The 15,197-nt window shown below is 35.9% G+C and overlaps 2 protein-coding genes across 2 annotated transcripts in view; one reads left to right on the forward strand and one right to left on the reverse strand.

Annotated features, from left to right (window-relative positions):
* Positions 1-4,515: 4,515 nt before the first annotated feature.
* Positions 4,516-15,197, forward strand: part of LOC145673192 (uncharacterized) — a 473,383-nt gene continuing 462,701 nt past the window's right edge. Inside the window, exon 1 of the mRNA XM_081742659.1 lies at positions 4,516-5,289. Within this exon, the coding sequence (XP_081598785.1) occupies positions 4,572-5,289 (718 nt within the window). The 5' untranslated portion in view covers positions 4,516-4,571. The remainder of the gene's footprint in view (positions 5,290-15,197) is intronic.
* LOC145672772 (uncharacterized) lies at positions 13,964-15,095 on the reverse strand. Its single transcript, XM_081741932.1, has 2 exons — positions 14,712-15,095; positions 13,964-14,383 (listed from the first exon to the last, which is right to left on the reverse strand). Exons 1-2 carry the CDS (start codon positions 14,780-14,782, stop codon positions 14,044-14,046), a joined length of 411 nt encoding a protein of 136 aa, XP_081598058.1. The 5' UTR covers positions 14,783-15,095; the 3' UTR covers positions 13,964-14,043.

A 15,197-nucleotide genomic window follows, 5' to 3' on the forward strand; every position in this document is an offset into this window, starting at 1 on the left:
TGACCTCCATGGTGACCTGGATGCTTGTTTCTTAGTTTGTCAGAAAGGGTACTCCTTGGTACCTGATACTGTCTCGCAGCTTGCCTTATTGATACTTTCCTCGAAAGGACCGCACTTATGGCCTTTTGTAAATTTTCACTGCTGTAATGTCGATAGGGCCGACCCCCTACAATTTTCTTATACACTCGTACCATGTCCGAAGTCACCTCACACTTGGCTTACAATTCAAATTAACGTTCTCAGCTGAACCTCTCTAATGATTACATTTGAACTGACTGGCTAAATTCAATACCGAACACCAGGTGCGTGCGAAGGGATATTCGACTTAAGTTGACATTCGGCGAAGGCTTCCCAACAAAGAGGTTTTTCAGCCACGCGGTAAAAATAGAAAATATTATCGGCAAGAACAAAGACTATTTTTCAAGGGTTGGTGCCAACAATAGAACTTATAATAACTGAAGTCGGTAAAACCAACAATACAGACTTGATTGTAATGCATTGTGGTTTATTTGAAGCACGACAGCAATGAGAGAGAACATTAAAACTCATAGGCGTCATAATGTCCGAAGTCGCCCCGACTGTCCGAAGTCGCCCCAGTTTACGGTACATACTGTAAACGTTAACAAGTATTTGAAAAGTCAATTGAAGAAGTACAAAGCAAACACCAATGCACAGGTTGAATTGTCTTTCTTACTCAAGCTTATAGCAAAATTGAATTAACATAATTCACAATGAATTAATTCTGGCAATACTTTTCATGTCTTAAAGACATTAAAGGCTATTTACAATCGCAGAAAAATATGTTCATTAATGAAGCCTCTATTGATTTCATAATCATTCATTCGAAAGGTTTTCTGAACCTACTTCATATAACGAACCCTTTTTTATAATATTACACCTTGTCAGCCACTCCCTGTAAGTAATTTCCGGTTTGTAATAAGCTTTCTGATTATTACTACTTATTGCTTATAATCGTATACTATATAGGCCTACTGCACAACTCTGCAAAGAATTTCTTCATTTTTTTTTTTTTTTCATTTCAATATGCAGTTTTTCACTAGTTTCATTCCTCTCTTATTCTGATTGCTTTCTAAACGTTTATTTGTTAAGCTATTTTGACGCTATTAGGTTCTAACTACAACAATCTATTTCACTTCGTTTCGCAACCTCATGTATTCTTCTCACGACCCCCAGGTTGAGAAACACTGACTTATACCTGTTTTCTTTTGAAATTAAACCACAATATCTATAATTCATCAATCATAACTCTTCTGACCTTTCTCTTTCCTTTAGTTTAGTGACAACCAGGAAAGTGAATTCATAACTTAGATTCATATTTACTTATCGAAAAACTATTATTCTATCATCACATCCATGCAGGTTCAATTTAGGTTCGTCGGTAAACAATACATCCCACCAATTTTCGGCCTTATCTACGAAAGCTCTAGCAAATTTAAGTATCTTATGTTTCTTAATTTGGATAATATATGATACCTTTCTAGCTACGTATTCTACCATTATACCCTTTCCTTATTAACCCCACACAACACAGTGCCACACAAAATAGTGTAATAGCTCGCTACTATTTGAACGAAGTCGTTGAACTTTATTGAAACATCTCTTTACAGTGCATTAAGAAGAAAGTTCATTAAATATGAAAGAAACTGCTTGCATAAAATATTAATAAATAGATCAAGATATTAAGAATATTTAATGTATTTAATGTATATACGTCATACTCGATTAATGTAAAACAATGATTGAAATTAACAATAAAGCATAATTTGGAAAAAATAAAGCATAATTAAACAAAAAATAAAGCATAATGTGGGTTGCTCTACTAATAACCACTGATATTCTTCCTTCTTTTGGGCAAACACTTCAGCTTACGAAGGGTACATCCATCCCCTCGTGTCGCTCTTGATTCCCACTTTTGCTTTGGTCTCAGGCTTTTGGGCCGTGGGGCATTTTAACCAGGACCCTTTTCTCGAGGGACTTTTCCGACCCGAGTCCTTTTGACCTAGGTCCTTTTGAAACGAAACCTATAATTGTGGGGTCCTTTTGACCCGAACATTTTTGTAGCGGATCTGTTTTGACTCGAACCTTTTTGTCCTCGTCCTTCTGGCATGGAATCAAATAAAACTAACAGTGTAAATTAAGTATTCCGTAATAATACTGTAAGTAATATGAACTTCAAACAGCGTGTGGAGGAGTTCTTCGTCCAGGATCCTCGTCGACTGTCACGGTTCTGTTGCAGGCTTACAGGATTTGCTTAGTACGCAATAGAATACAATAGCAGCATATTTACCTGCAGCAGGGGGCAGGGGGGGCAGTTGCCCACTCTGAATTTCGAAAGATGTTTAGTTCTTGGAAACACATGTCAAACATACGAATTTGCTCGTCCATGCTGTACTAGTAGGGCCTACTTATATTGTATATTAAATACTATAAAACTAACTAACTCTATGGCCTATGGAACCCGGAGATTTAATGCCGCGTTCACAAAAGCTCTCCACTGACTTCTATCCTTAGTTAACTGCATCCAGTTTTTACTTTGTATTCCAATCTCTGCGAGATCCATCTTAATATTGTCCTCCCATCTGTGCCTAGGTCTTCCTAATGGTCGTTTTCCGATTGGTCTTCCAGTCAAGACTTTGAAAGCGTTTCTACTTTCTTCCATTCTAGCTACATGACCCCACCTAAGCCTCCTAGACTTGACGACCCTAACAATGTTGGGTAAACCATATAAATTATGTAGTTCCTCGTTATGAAGTTTCCGCCATTCCCCATTCCCGTTCCTCTTAGGTCCGAATATTCGTCTCAGGATCTTGTTCTCAAATACTTTCAGTCTATGTTCTTCCCTCAGAGTAAGTGACCACGTTTCGCAGCCATACAGAACAACATGCATGATTATCGTTTTGTATATTTTAAGCTTCAAATTCCTCGACAGAATTTGCGACGACAAGAGATTTTGAACCGAATATTAACACGAATTCCCTGCTTTTAGTCGACATTTAATTTCTCCCTGAATATGATTTTCCTCTGTTAATACTGATCCTAGATATTTGAAACTATCCACTTTATCAAAAGTATTATTTAATATTTTAACGCATCCATAATTTGCTGTATTCCGGTCCCGACGCACTTCCATATATTTAGTTTTCTCTGCATTTACTTCTAAACCCATGTCCCTGCAAGCGTTTAATAAGATCTCTGCATTTCTTTCTATTGTTCTCCTATCATCCCCTATTAAATTTATATCATTAGCATATGCCATAACCTGGTGAATACCGTTCAACTGTAGGCCCTGGTTGCTATCTTTGATTTTCCTTATAGCGTATTCCAGAACGAAGTTAAATAATAATGGCGACAACGCATCTCCTTGTTTCAGGCCATTTTCGACGTGAAAGCTCGTGGACAAAAATTTTCCTACTCGGACTTTACTTTAGGATTCATTTAAACATGTCTTAATTAATTAATTAGTACTATATTTTATTTACTGTAATGTGCGTAAATAATTCTTTTTAATATTATGTATATGTTATAAGAACGCGTGCACCAAAGTGTATATTAATTTGCGACTGTGTTTGTAACAGTCTTCTGCTGCCACCCAGGGTCGGATTAAGATAAGGTTGTAGCTCCGGGTCTCCAGGTGGACGGAGGCTTCCACTCTGATCAAAATCTCGGAATTATACAAGATACAATCATCATCATAAGATAAAATACGACCAAAAATATTAAACATATTCCCTTAACTTTCCTACTGTATTTCCACAGAATTATACTAGGTGAAGTGAGCAGAGGCCACATATTTTTTTCTAACTTCGGTTCTCCAGATGGTTTAATCCAGCCCTATCACCACCCCTTGAATCGATCTTTTGTTCCTCTTTGGAAAAAAGTTCTGGGAATGTCAATGAACAGCAGTTTTGTTGCTGTTTTCTGCGGTGACGAACTCTCGAATTTCTTAATTCATATGTTTAATTAGTTACTATTAAGTAGTGTACATGAAATATACTACCATGTAAAACCCATATATGTTACTATTGCTTTGATCTTGCTTGTTAACGCATTGAACAGGTGTTCATGTCAAACCTATTTCTCTTGTTACTTCATTTGTTGTATTTATTCAGAATTTCCGCCCCCTAAGGCTTCGAAAACAAGAGAATAACAATAATCGTAATAGAGTACATACAAAGCGGGAAGTGAAATAAAAATACCACGTGCGATTCTAATTTATTTTCAATTCACCAGTCACACTAGATTTTTTTTTTTCTGAATCGGAAATAAACAGTTGCCTGCTGTTTTCCCGCATTGTATACTTGCTCAGGCGATGTGTCTGTAACATGTATGAACATATATGTATGCGAGCTTATCAACTGTGGCAGGAGAAGTGGTTTTGTGTGATTAGCTGCATATATATGTGTGTGTGTGATAACACACACACACACATATACACACATACTTGTTTCTGCCACAACGTCAAACGCTTAGCGTATAGCATGCATTCACTAGCGTTGAGAAAGAAGAAACACAATTTCGCTACGAAAACACCACCAGAAAGAACGTTAAACATGGCGAAAACGGTCAGCCGATCGAAATCATTACCGGAACAAAGTACCTTTTCAAGTTCCTCGGATTCATTAAGTTCTGATAATAGTGATTTTTCTTTGTCTAGGTTGAAGAAGAGTACGAACCAAGTCATTATGTCTGTTGCCACGAAAGCAGCGGTGACAAACAGTGTAATTGGAACGGAGAAATGGAATAACAACAGTGCTACCAGTTGGACACATTGTGATGACAGTTCGCCGTCAAATGTGTTTTGTGAAGTGGATCTTTCTGATGATCACGATATAAGTGACGCGTTTTCAACAGTGCAAAAGAACGGTACGCGTAGTAATAGTGTTTCTAGTGATATTATCTGTTTTAATAATAATAATAATAATAATTGCCGACCTACGTTGTCAAGACATTCCTCACTGGATGGGGAGACAACCATTCAGAATTATCACATATTGTGTACTAATAACAAAAATAATACTAATAATATTAGCAGCAATCGTGCAACGAATAGACGTGTTTCTAGTTTAGTGGACGAATTGTTACTGGATATTTACGGTCGATGGAGTTATTCCAGGAGATTCTCTCAAACCAGTCAAGATTCGGACAATGGAACAGAATGGTCCACCACTTCCGAGTCGGTTCACAGAACTCACCAAGGATATCACCCTCGACAAGTGAGGCAAGGATTGTTTACGGAAGCTCTGCACCGATCAAGACTTGTAACAAAAGGTAAGTTTTAAGAGATTTATTTTTTTAAATTGTTAAGTAGTTTACGCTGTTTTACATGTCAATATATGTTTCTACATAATTTTTTATATAAATGTATGTATTTTTTTCTTTCTGGTTCTTTCCATGGGCTCCCGAAGGGGTGTGGTGTCGGGCCCAGTTCTCTCCCCCTCCGGCTCACGAAAATGTATACTAATATAACAAACCACGTATATTAAATACAGGCCCGTATTTATATATTGCGCGCCCCTGTGCTCTGAATAATTTGTCGCCCCTCATATACAAACCTATGTCTCAAACAAGGAAACAAGTCGTAATTTCGCAAACATACCAGCACTTGTTGAGTAGCAGTTTAGGTATTACAAGTTACAAAAGTGACAACGTAATTTTAAATTTCCTAGTTCTTTCAGTGATGATCGTTGATTATGGTGTGGTATTCTGCCCGAAGGTATTCTGCCCAGGTACCCGAAACTTCCTTGGCAAGGTAAACCCATGGTAGTTGGAATCCGAACCACTTGTCTCCCCACCGGGAATCGAACCCGGGACTCCTTGATTGCAAGGCAATGAGCTTAACCACTCATCCATTGGGGATACATTCTCTCAATACTGACATGAAATTTTCATGTAGGTTTCAATTTACTGTCTGGAGAAAATGCATTCTACCAATACTTAATCAACCGTTATGTCATTTTTAGATTTCGTAATTTAACTTGACTTATGATTGAATTTCTTAAATATTCAATTTACTCTTATCATTGTAATAGTAAAATATGGAATTAAAAGACAGTATTGGTGACAACTGATAAGAAAAATAATTGTTAACATTATTCACCGTCAGAGTAATGGTTTAATAACATCTATAGTAACAATAATAGAATAAGTTGTCTGTCTGTAGCACTTTTCAACCCGAGAACCATATTAGATAGAAACACGAAATTTTAATGTTTTAAAGCTCTCAGAGAAATGATCTAAATTATCCCTTCCAAGTCCCTACGTCACACTTGAGCTGAGATAAGAATAACATGGGGCCATTTATAAAAAAAATCGAAAACGACCAATATTAGAGTTGAATTACAGTTTTGGGGTCGAAGAAATGAATAGAGGCAGTTTTAATCCAATTCAACTTCAAGGTCATACTCCACTTCCCAGGGAGGGAGCAAGATTTTAAAAGTAATCGAAAATGACAGATATTAGAATTGAATTCATAGTTTTAGAGGTCGCTGAGTTTAATGGTATCAGTTTTCATGATGTTTAAGTTCATCCTCACCCCTTGGGGTGGGAGAGATGAGTTTTTAAAAATAATCAGGTAAGCTAGCTAATTAGTACTGTAATTAGAGCGAATTAAACACATACATACTCGCGCTTGCGCGGGACTCTGTGGGTTCCTAATTTAAATATTACTTTATTGTGAATCTTAAAAAAGAATTCCAAAATTTTGCCGCCCCCTAAATTCTGCCGCCCTGTGCTCGAGCACAGAATAGCACTTATCTAAATATGGGCCTGATTAAATACCAAAAAATACCAGGCGTAATATAGCAACCATGGAGATGGGCCCCCCTAGAAAATTATCTTTGTGCGCTCCTCGTTTTTTTTTTTCATTAAGGGGAAAGAAGGTTAACTGTAAGATAACTATGTTTTAATTCTTTTATTTCCAAGGGTTATCCATATGGATAACCCTTTATCAGTGAAAATTTCAAAGCTTTTACCCAGGAGGAGGCAGATTTTAAATTAACGAAAAGTAAAAGTAATACTGCAAATAGACTAGTAACTCAGATTCAGAGAAATGCCTCAGAGAGGGAGAGGAAATTCTCCCCTTCTGAACCAAATAATCACCGTCCTCCATATTCAACATGTTCGTCATTCAAGTTTAATGGAAAACCTGAGATTTATCGTATGCTACAGGGTGCGAAATCATCTGAGATGAAGTAGGATAGGGGGTTTGGAAGACAGAAGTTTTAAAAAAATCGCACTGGAATGCTTCGCATAGAGAACTTGAAAATCTTTAATTCATTAAACCAAGTTGCCAGATCATAATGAACTCTGTTTTCTGTGTCTTCTTATACCCTAAGTTCACCCATTAATTACATATGAATTACTGTAATTAATTTACAAATTTCTGACAATAATGTGACGTTATTAAGTGCCCATTAACTAATTAGTCAATGGATTTCATTTCAAAAATATTAAGTGAAAGGGTGCCTCCCCCTCCCCTTATTATCTCATATTTTCGTGACCTGATATGCCAAGATTTTTCCTATGTATAAGTTGTCGTTTGAAATTAGTGATAGAGAATGTAGCTTTCGGTGTGAATAAAATATTTTTACTTAATATACTGGATGTCCAACTGATTACCATCAGGAAGTAAGTTATCATTCCCATATTCTTCGTCTAGTGTTCCCCATGATACGAGACGAGACGATACATAAGTTTTTTGCCATGCCGTCTTGTAAATTTTATAGAAGCCTTGCCTTGCCTCGATTTTCAAAAATAGTTTTTTTTTTTTTTTTTTACACTATCGTCTCATTTTGTAAAAATATGTACAAAATGTATTACCTGATTGTTCTTTCTTAGTTTGATCTAGACCAGGGGTGTGCAACTTGGAACAGTGGGCGGGTCAATCACAGAGCACTAAATGACGTCACGGGCCTCACTGTAGGTAGCCTTATATCATTTTTACGACAATTGATAGTATAGTATTAAATGATAGAACATGTTCATCGTAATTTACATCACAATAGCACAAAACAACTGTTATACTGGTAACCAAAATATTTACTCACTGAAGAGGAGCAGAATAATGTATTTAGAACTTTGTCGGTACATCTAGCAATCCTTATACCGAAGGAAATTTCCCCCCAAATACCTGCGCTTGCCAAGTGCTTGTTTTTAGGGCGTTACCACGTTTCGCACTGTGTGATCGATGGAAAATTTCCAGTTCACTCTTAACAGGTTTTGTAAAAAAGAAAAATTATAATATTGTTTTCAATAACTGACCAACGGGCCGGGAGACAGGGTTAGACGGGCCACATATGGCCGGCGGGCCGGCTGTTGAATATGGCTGATGTAGAAGCTATGAGAGTACTTCTGAGTCACGAGAGGTCAACAAAGTGTGTGATATAACAACACTTAAACCATAATATTTATTGGAGTATATAGAGTAATGTACTGCATATCATTAAACGTTAATAAAAGCTCTGCATTGTGTTCGTACAACTACTTTATCGATTTATAGCTTTTATACTATGAATCATGTAATACTAAAACAGTGTGTGTAGCGTTTACAGCCATTGAAAAACTCTAGTAGACTAAATAAAGCACATTATAAATAGACCGGGCTTATAGACTCAGGGTCCCTAGGCAGTTAGGCAGAGTCGAAGTTCTCTTCTTCATAGTATAACAAGAATAACAAAAAAATTCATAACAATTATTATTTTCTTTTCAATTTATTTAATATGCTGGACTATGATTTTACAAAATGGACAAGAAAACTTAGACATGAAGTAGACAAGTACCAGGTATACTTTAATTACATTATTATTATTATTATTATTATTATTATTATTATTGGGTCGATGCATAAGTTCGTGCGGTTTCCTTTTGGGTTGGCAACAGTGCGGCGTGAGGCGATTGTTTATCGTTATTCCGTTGTTTTACCATAGTTTGGAGTCTGTGTGTTGTGAAACACAGGTTTTCTTGATTGTGAATGTAAAACAAATATGGAATGTCAAGTTGAGAAGTGTGATAATTTCCGTCACAATTTACTCTTCGAATTTAACCGAGGATCCAGTGCAGCACAAGCTGCGAGAACAATTTTCCATCTTTTCCGTTCTCTCTCTAACCACATTTAGGGGCAATCGTTTTCTGATGAAGCTTGTCTTGACCAATGGCTAACAGATTTCTTCCAGTCAAAACCAAAACATTGGCGAGGCATTGAACTGCTACCTGAACGATGGCAGAAGGTCATAGATAGTGGAGGTGAATACATCACTGAGGGATTGTGAGTTAATGTGAGTGACAGTAAAATGTATGCAATGTATTGTTACACTCGTAGGATATGTTAATGTTATGTCTATGTTGTATTTGTATTTGAATTAACAGAACAGCAGAATAAAAATAAAATATAAAATATAAGAACTGCACGAACTTATGCATCGACCCAATATTATTATTACAGTTATATTTACCTAGGTAGAATAATACATTGCCACGCGATGAACTTCATTCTCTGCAAAGAAACAGATGACCTCACTACAGTCCATATGCTTTATTTATTTCTGATTCTATATACAATACAGTCTGTTCATTTTATTAGAGATCTTAATTCATTGAAGTCACGGTTACCATTATTCATCCTTCTCCTTTAGTCTGCAGCTTGTCGTAACAATGAAACGTAAAACTACAGATTTCATTTTATTTCATTTAAATAATTCCTTAGACTCTCTATGGCGCTGGAAACTGATCGTTCTTCATCCTGTGTCCTCAATATGCACCATTTCGTTCTCTAGTCACAGTTCTTTGCAAGATTGACTATCTAAACTGTGTTCACGGTTAAAGTTATCTTAATGTAAACAAAACGCAATTATATCCCTTCGCTCGATTAGTGACAAGACTTTATAATGACGTGATACATGACTATTGAAATTTCTCTTTAGTAGGAAGATAATACTGTAAACCATCGTTTTGTCTTGATCTTTAGGAATAAATGAAAAACATATTTAGTGTTTTATTATGGATTCTAAAATTGGATCTATTTTCTGCGAATGCATTATTTCTATGTTACATTTCCATTGCTGTGATCAAACAAGTGCCAACCGACCACGTGGACTTATTTTGCTTCGGATCACTCTAATAGTGAACACAGTTTAGGCAGAAGTTCGCAGCTGGGGATAAAAGCTGATTGAATTGTGTAATATACCATCAACATTTTAATTTCCAAGGCCATCGCTTCTATTACTTCATGGTTCAAGTAGTTCGCAGATTGCTTTATTATGGTGGGTACCACGGAAAATTATTTATACTAACGGAAATTGTATATGAGTCTACGCATACACCACAAGCAACCATTGGTGCTATTCAGCTGGTTTGCTATAACCGGTTGTTAAAATATTTTGAGTTCGAGAACCCAGGGGCAGATCCAGAGGGGACGATCGAGGCGATCGCCCCTGCAGAAGAGGAAACTTTCTTATTTTATATATAAATAAAACCAATCCCTGAGCTCTTAAAAGTAACTCGAAGTAGCAGTATTACAACCCACCGTCCCCCAAAAGTCCGTCCTGGATCCACCCCTGGCAGAACCGTTTGTTATACCCAGACATAAACACACACACACACACGCATGAGATATCAAGAATTATGCTCATATATCAAAAATGAGAACTGGGATCAAATGAGTGAAATAGTGAGGATTATTTATATTTAAAACACCATTATTTATATTTGAAATACCTTTATCAACAATTGCTGGTGGATGAAGATTTTCCCAATACCTTTTGACAACAATCTATCTTGGACAACTCGTTTTCACGATATTTGCACTCGCAGTGTTACATAATTTCGTAGTCACTTGTGGTATCCAGAAAAAAAAGACATTTGTCTTCCTTGTATGGTTTGTTTTCTAAGGGGTCATCCACATATTACGTAACGCGGCAAAGGGGGGAGGGGGTTTGGCCTTGCGTTACGAAGTGTGACAAGGAGGGAGGAGGGGGTTTACGTCTTCGTTACGTAACGATTTCTTTCAGTAATTTTTATGTTTATTCTCAGATTTATATGCAATCTCTTAAAAAATAATTGTATTCAGTTTTTTTTTATTTTTTATAAATAAGTAAATCTATTGTTTTGGGAAATTGCGAATACATATCCTATATAAATTGAATCATGTAGAAGGGATTCTAAGACGCTACTACACACAAAGATCCACGATTTGCTGAGCAAAGTAAGATATTAAAAACCTAATTCGTCGGATATTCATCTCATACTAAATTATTTTAATTTTTTGATTTGAATATTTCTGAAGAATTCGAGTTTATTTGCAGTCTTGCACTGAGTTAGGACAAGAAGAATTTCAAAAGGGGTAAACTGAAGTTCAAAGTCCAAAGAAGATGCTTCAAAGCTTGTTCACAAACGAGATGTCCCTGCTTCTTCACGTGTGCAGCCACTTCCAATCGGTAGTCGACGAGGGAGAGAACTTTGCATCGTTGACACTGGCGAACTTCAAATATACGTAGCATCCTGGACCCCGGGGGGAAAAAGTTCGATGTCAGTTCTTTAGATTCTGTTTCACCTGCATCTTTCGGCAGCATTTTCTCCTTACCACTCATCAGTGTCCTAAAAGGATGGGTGTAATCCTCTTCGGAAAAGGATAGTATGCAATTTCGAAGAATTAAGATTGATTAATTAAACAACCCTATAGGGTTAAAATATTATTACGGTACTACCATTTTCTAATACTTTGATTTGTTGGCGAAAAAACTACAAATATATTCAGAATACAAGCATTTTGTAACGAAAAGTTCGTACATTAAAAATAACCTCCAAATAAGCAAAATTTGCGAAAAATCAAATATCAAAAAGTGTTACGTAAGATAGGGGGGAGGGGTTCAGCCTTGCGTTACGAAGTGTGACAAGGGGAAGGCAGGTGGTAAAAATTGGTAAAAAAAAAAATAGCGTTACGTAATATCTGGACGGCCCCTAAGAGAGCTATATCGATATATCTATCTATCCATCTACTACCTCTCCCTCCCTCACACACACACACACACACACACACACACACACACACACACACACACACACACACACACACACACTAGATACCTGCACGGGCCGAATTTTTCGGCCCGAGCCCAATCCAGCCCGAATATACCTAGGCCCGGACCAGCCCGGACCAGAAAATTTTTGGAGATTTTCGGCCCGGGCCCGGCCTGACCCGATAAGTTTTTTTTTAAATTCTTGGCCCAAGCCCGGCCCGGGCCCGATAATTTTTAAAAGTTTCATTTTGTAACATTTTTCACGGGCACACTTCTTCAATGTTTGCCTTTATTCTAATTATCGTCTAACGAAAGTCAATAATTATTAAAGAATTGCAATTAATCGACCTGAAAAGAAATCAGTGTCGGCCCGCCCAAGCCCGGCCCATGGAGGTCTCTAAAACACACAAACATATATATATATATATATATATATATATATATATATATATATATAGAGAGAGAGAGAGAGAGAGAGAGAGAGAGAGAGAGAGAGAAAGAAAGAAAGAAAGAGGTAAGGGAGAGAACCGATTGTTAAATATTAGAATAACAGCACTGCAGGCAACTAATAGCAGCCTACAGGACATTATTGTATCTTAAGAATTATAATTATAATAATAGGTGTATATGTAGGATTCATGCTAATGGATCGCAGTCGTTCTTAACGATTACTGCCACTACAAGACTTCTTTAAGTTTATTCAAGACTTATTTGACTTTGTCTTCAATATCTGATAACATAAAACAAACTACCCTTACACTTCTCTTTAATATAAATGAAAGTCATGTTACCTGTTCTCTTATTATTACAAAGCTACTGAACGAAGTTTAATTACATTTAATGTAAAGTTAGGTCTTAAGCCTGGGAAGATATTTATTATTTTATTTCGGTTGTAGAATTATTGTAAAAGATAATAATTGATTCGTGAATCTCCCACTGATTTCTTAATAAATATTTTTCTAAGTATGGAAACTTCAATAGATGCCATCTTGGCGAAGTAGACTAAAGCGAAAATTTCTATTGTCATTAAGGTTTAAATATTTAACATCTTCATAATTTAACTTGTATTCGTTTGAACTAGAAGGACAGATCATTAAACAAAGTGACATTTATTTCAAAATAATAACTGTGTGACAGTTTCGCCACCTAACTGAATGTATTGGCTTCGTCAGACACTGTACGAACAAGAGAGCTAATGAAGCCAATATGTTCGTTTAATTGACGAAACTGTCACACAGTTATTATTTTGAAATAAATGTTGCTTGGTTTACTGATCTGTTCTTCTAGTTTAAGTTATTTAAAACAGCAAAAATAATACGAACAAGTTAGTAATTGTATTCGTTGTAATATTTGCTGCTTTAATTTGGATCTGCACAAATATTTTCAAATTTTCGAGTGACGCTGTTGCGGTCAAGAATTCAAACATAACATATTCTAGGACCTGTGTGTAAAAAATTGAAATAACTAATTGACTTATCCACCAATCCCAATGCTAAAATTATTCAGTACTCAGAAATTTCGTGTTTGGACACTACGTTTCTTTTATGGTATACGTTAGGAATAAGAAAATCCTTTTGCGAATGTAAACCGGGAATGGAACCCGATATAAAAAAAAAGGTGGAAATCCCGAATTAGCAAATAAATTCCTCATTAGTAACAACCAATCGCTCAGAAAGAATCACAGGAGAGAATGGGACAAATTTTAGAACTAACACAACCATGATCCTTCTCAACTTTGGACACAAGTATTTGTGTCCGGTGCAACGACATTGCGCAAATTTTTCTAAAGATTAGATCGTTGATAATCTAAGTAATTTATGTCTTATTAACGAGGAGCAGAAAGTGCTGAAATTGCGCAAATTTCCGCCGCGACGTTGCCAACAACAGGATTTAAGGAATTGTGTGAAATTTTGCATCGAAATGAAATGTATAAAGCTATTCCTTTATGAGATATATTTTATTGCATTCTAATATTTACAAAGCAACATACTTATTTACAGAAAATTTCATTTTACAGTTTGAATGCTTGAAATTTAAATCCTACAGCTTTTAAAAATGTCATACGTGCCTTCTCATAGTTTCTCTGCGAATTCCTGAACTCAGCATACTTCCTCATGACAAACTCGCTCCTTTTGACTTCTGCTGGTCTTTGGGCCTTTGAAATTCCTTTTAATATGGACGTTATTTTCATGGCAGTTTCCGTTTGGATCTCTAACAAAGCAGAAATCACCGTATGAATATCAGGAGCAGGGAAGTAAAATTGACTATTATAATGTCTGTGAAAAGCTTCTGGTCCATTTGTCGTCCGACGCATCGTGGATGGTATAGACGCCCACATGACAGGTGGATACCTAAAATTAATAAAATAAAAAGATCCTTAGTTCATGCACACAATTATTGACAATTTATATAAAACACTAAAACATTTATAACACTAGATTCAAGAAATATTTATAGTCTTGGTCCGTAATTTGTTTACAACTATCAAAACCTGCATTTTAATCTACGTCTTACATGAAGACAGAAGAAAATTTCACTATAATTAAGTTGCATTGAGAGAAAATACCATATCAGCACAACCATTAATGTTGTGTTCAAACTAGGACAACAGTTTTTGCAGTATTAAGAGTTATTGAAGCATGTGCTACTATAGATGAAATTCAAAAGGAAGATACTTACTTGCAACCGTCTTCTATGTAGTTTTCTAGGACGTAATCGGAAAATTTATGCCCTGTATCATCCGGCGTCATTGATATTAGTTGAGTAAAGGCATCTGATACTTCTGTTGGATGTAAATATGGCAACCCAAAAAATGCCTTTATCCATGAACCTGTAAGAAAAGCAATAATAATAATAATAATAATAATAATAATAATAATAATAATAATAATAATAATAATAATAATAATAATAATTTGTTAGAATAAGCAAGCATTGGGAAAGTAGTGAAATTGATGGATCTTACTGTTGGCTTTATAATTTCTTCATTTCGTACATTATTAGAACAGCAGTTTATTTGCTTTTAAGAATGGTGACTGAATTAAGATTCTTCAGTCAAACAGAATAAGATTCTATTTTCAACTGTATTCTGTATTAATATATAACAAAACAAAGTCCACATGGTATTATTAAATTAATAATAAAGAATAATAGACCATAATAATA

This window comes from Thermobia domestica, chromosome 16, assembly GCF_964235325.1.
Source record: "Thermobia domestica chromosome 16, izTheDome1.hap1.1, whole genome shotgun sequence".
NCBI classification, from domain to species: domain Eukaryota; kingdom Metazoa; phylum Arthropoda; class Insecta; order Zygentoma; family Lepismatidae; genus Thermobia; species Thermobia domestica.

Bases quoted from the DNA above. Each gene is read 5' to 3' on its own strand.
- LOC145672772 (XM_081741932.1), bottom strand. From the start codon at position 14,782: ATGACGCCGGATGATACAGGGCATAAATTTTCCGATTACGTCCTAGAA. The intron at 14,384-14,711 runs GTAAGTATCTTC...TATTAATTTTAG, and splicing joins TACATAGAAGACGGTTGCAA to GTATCCACCTGTCATGTGGG.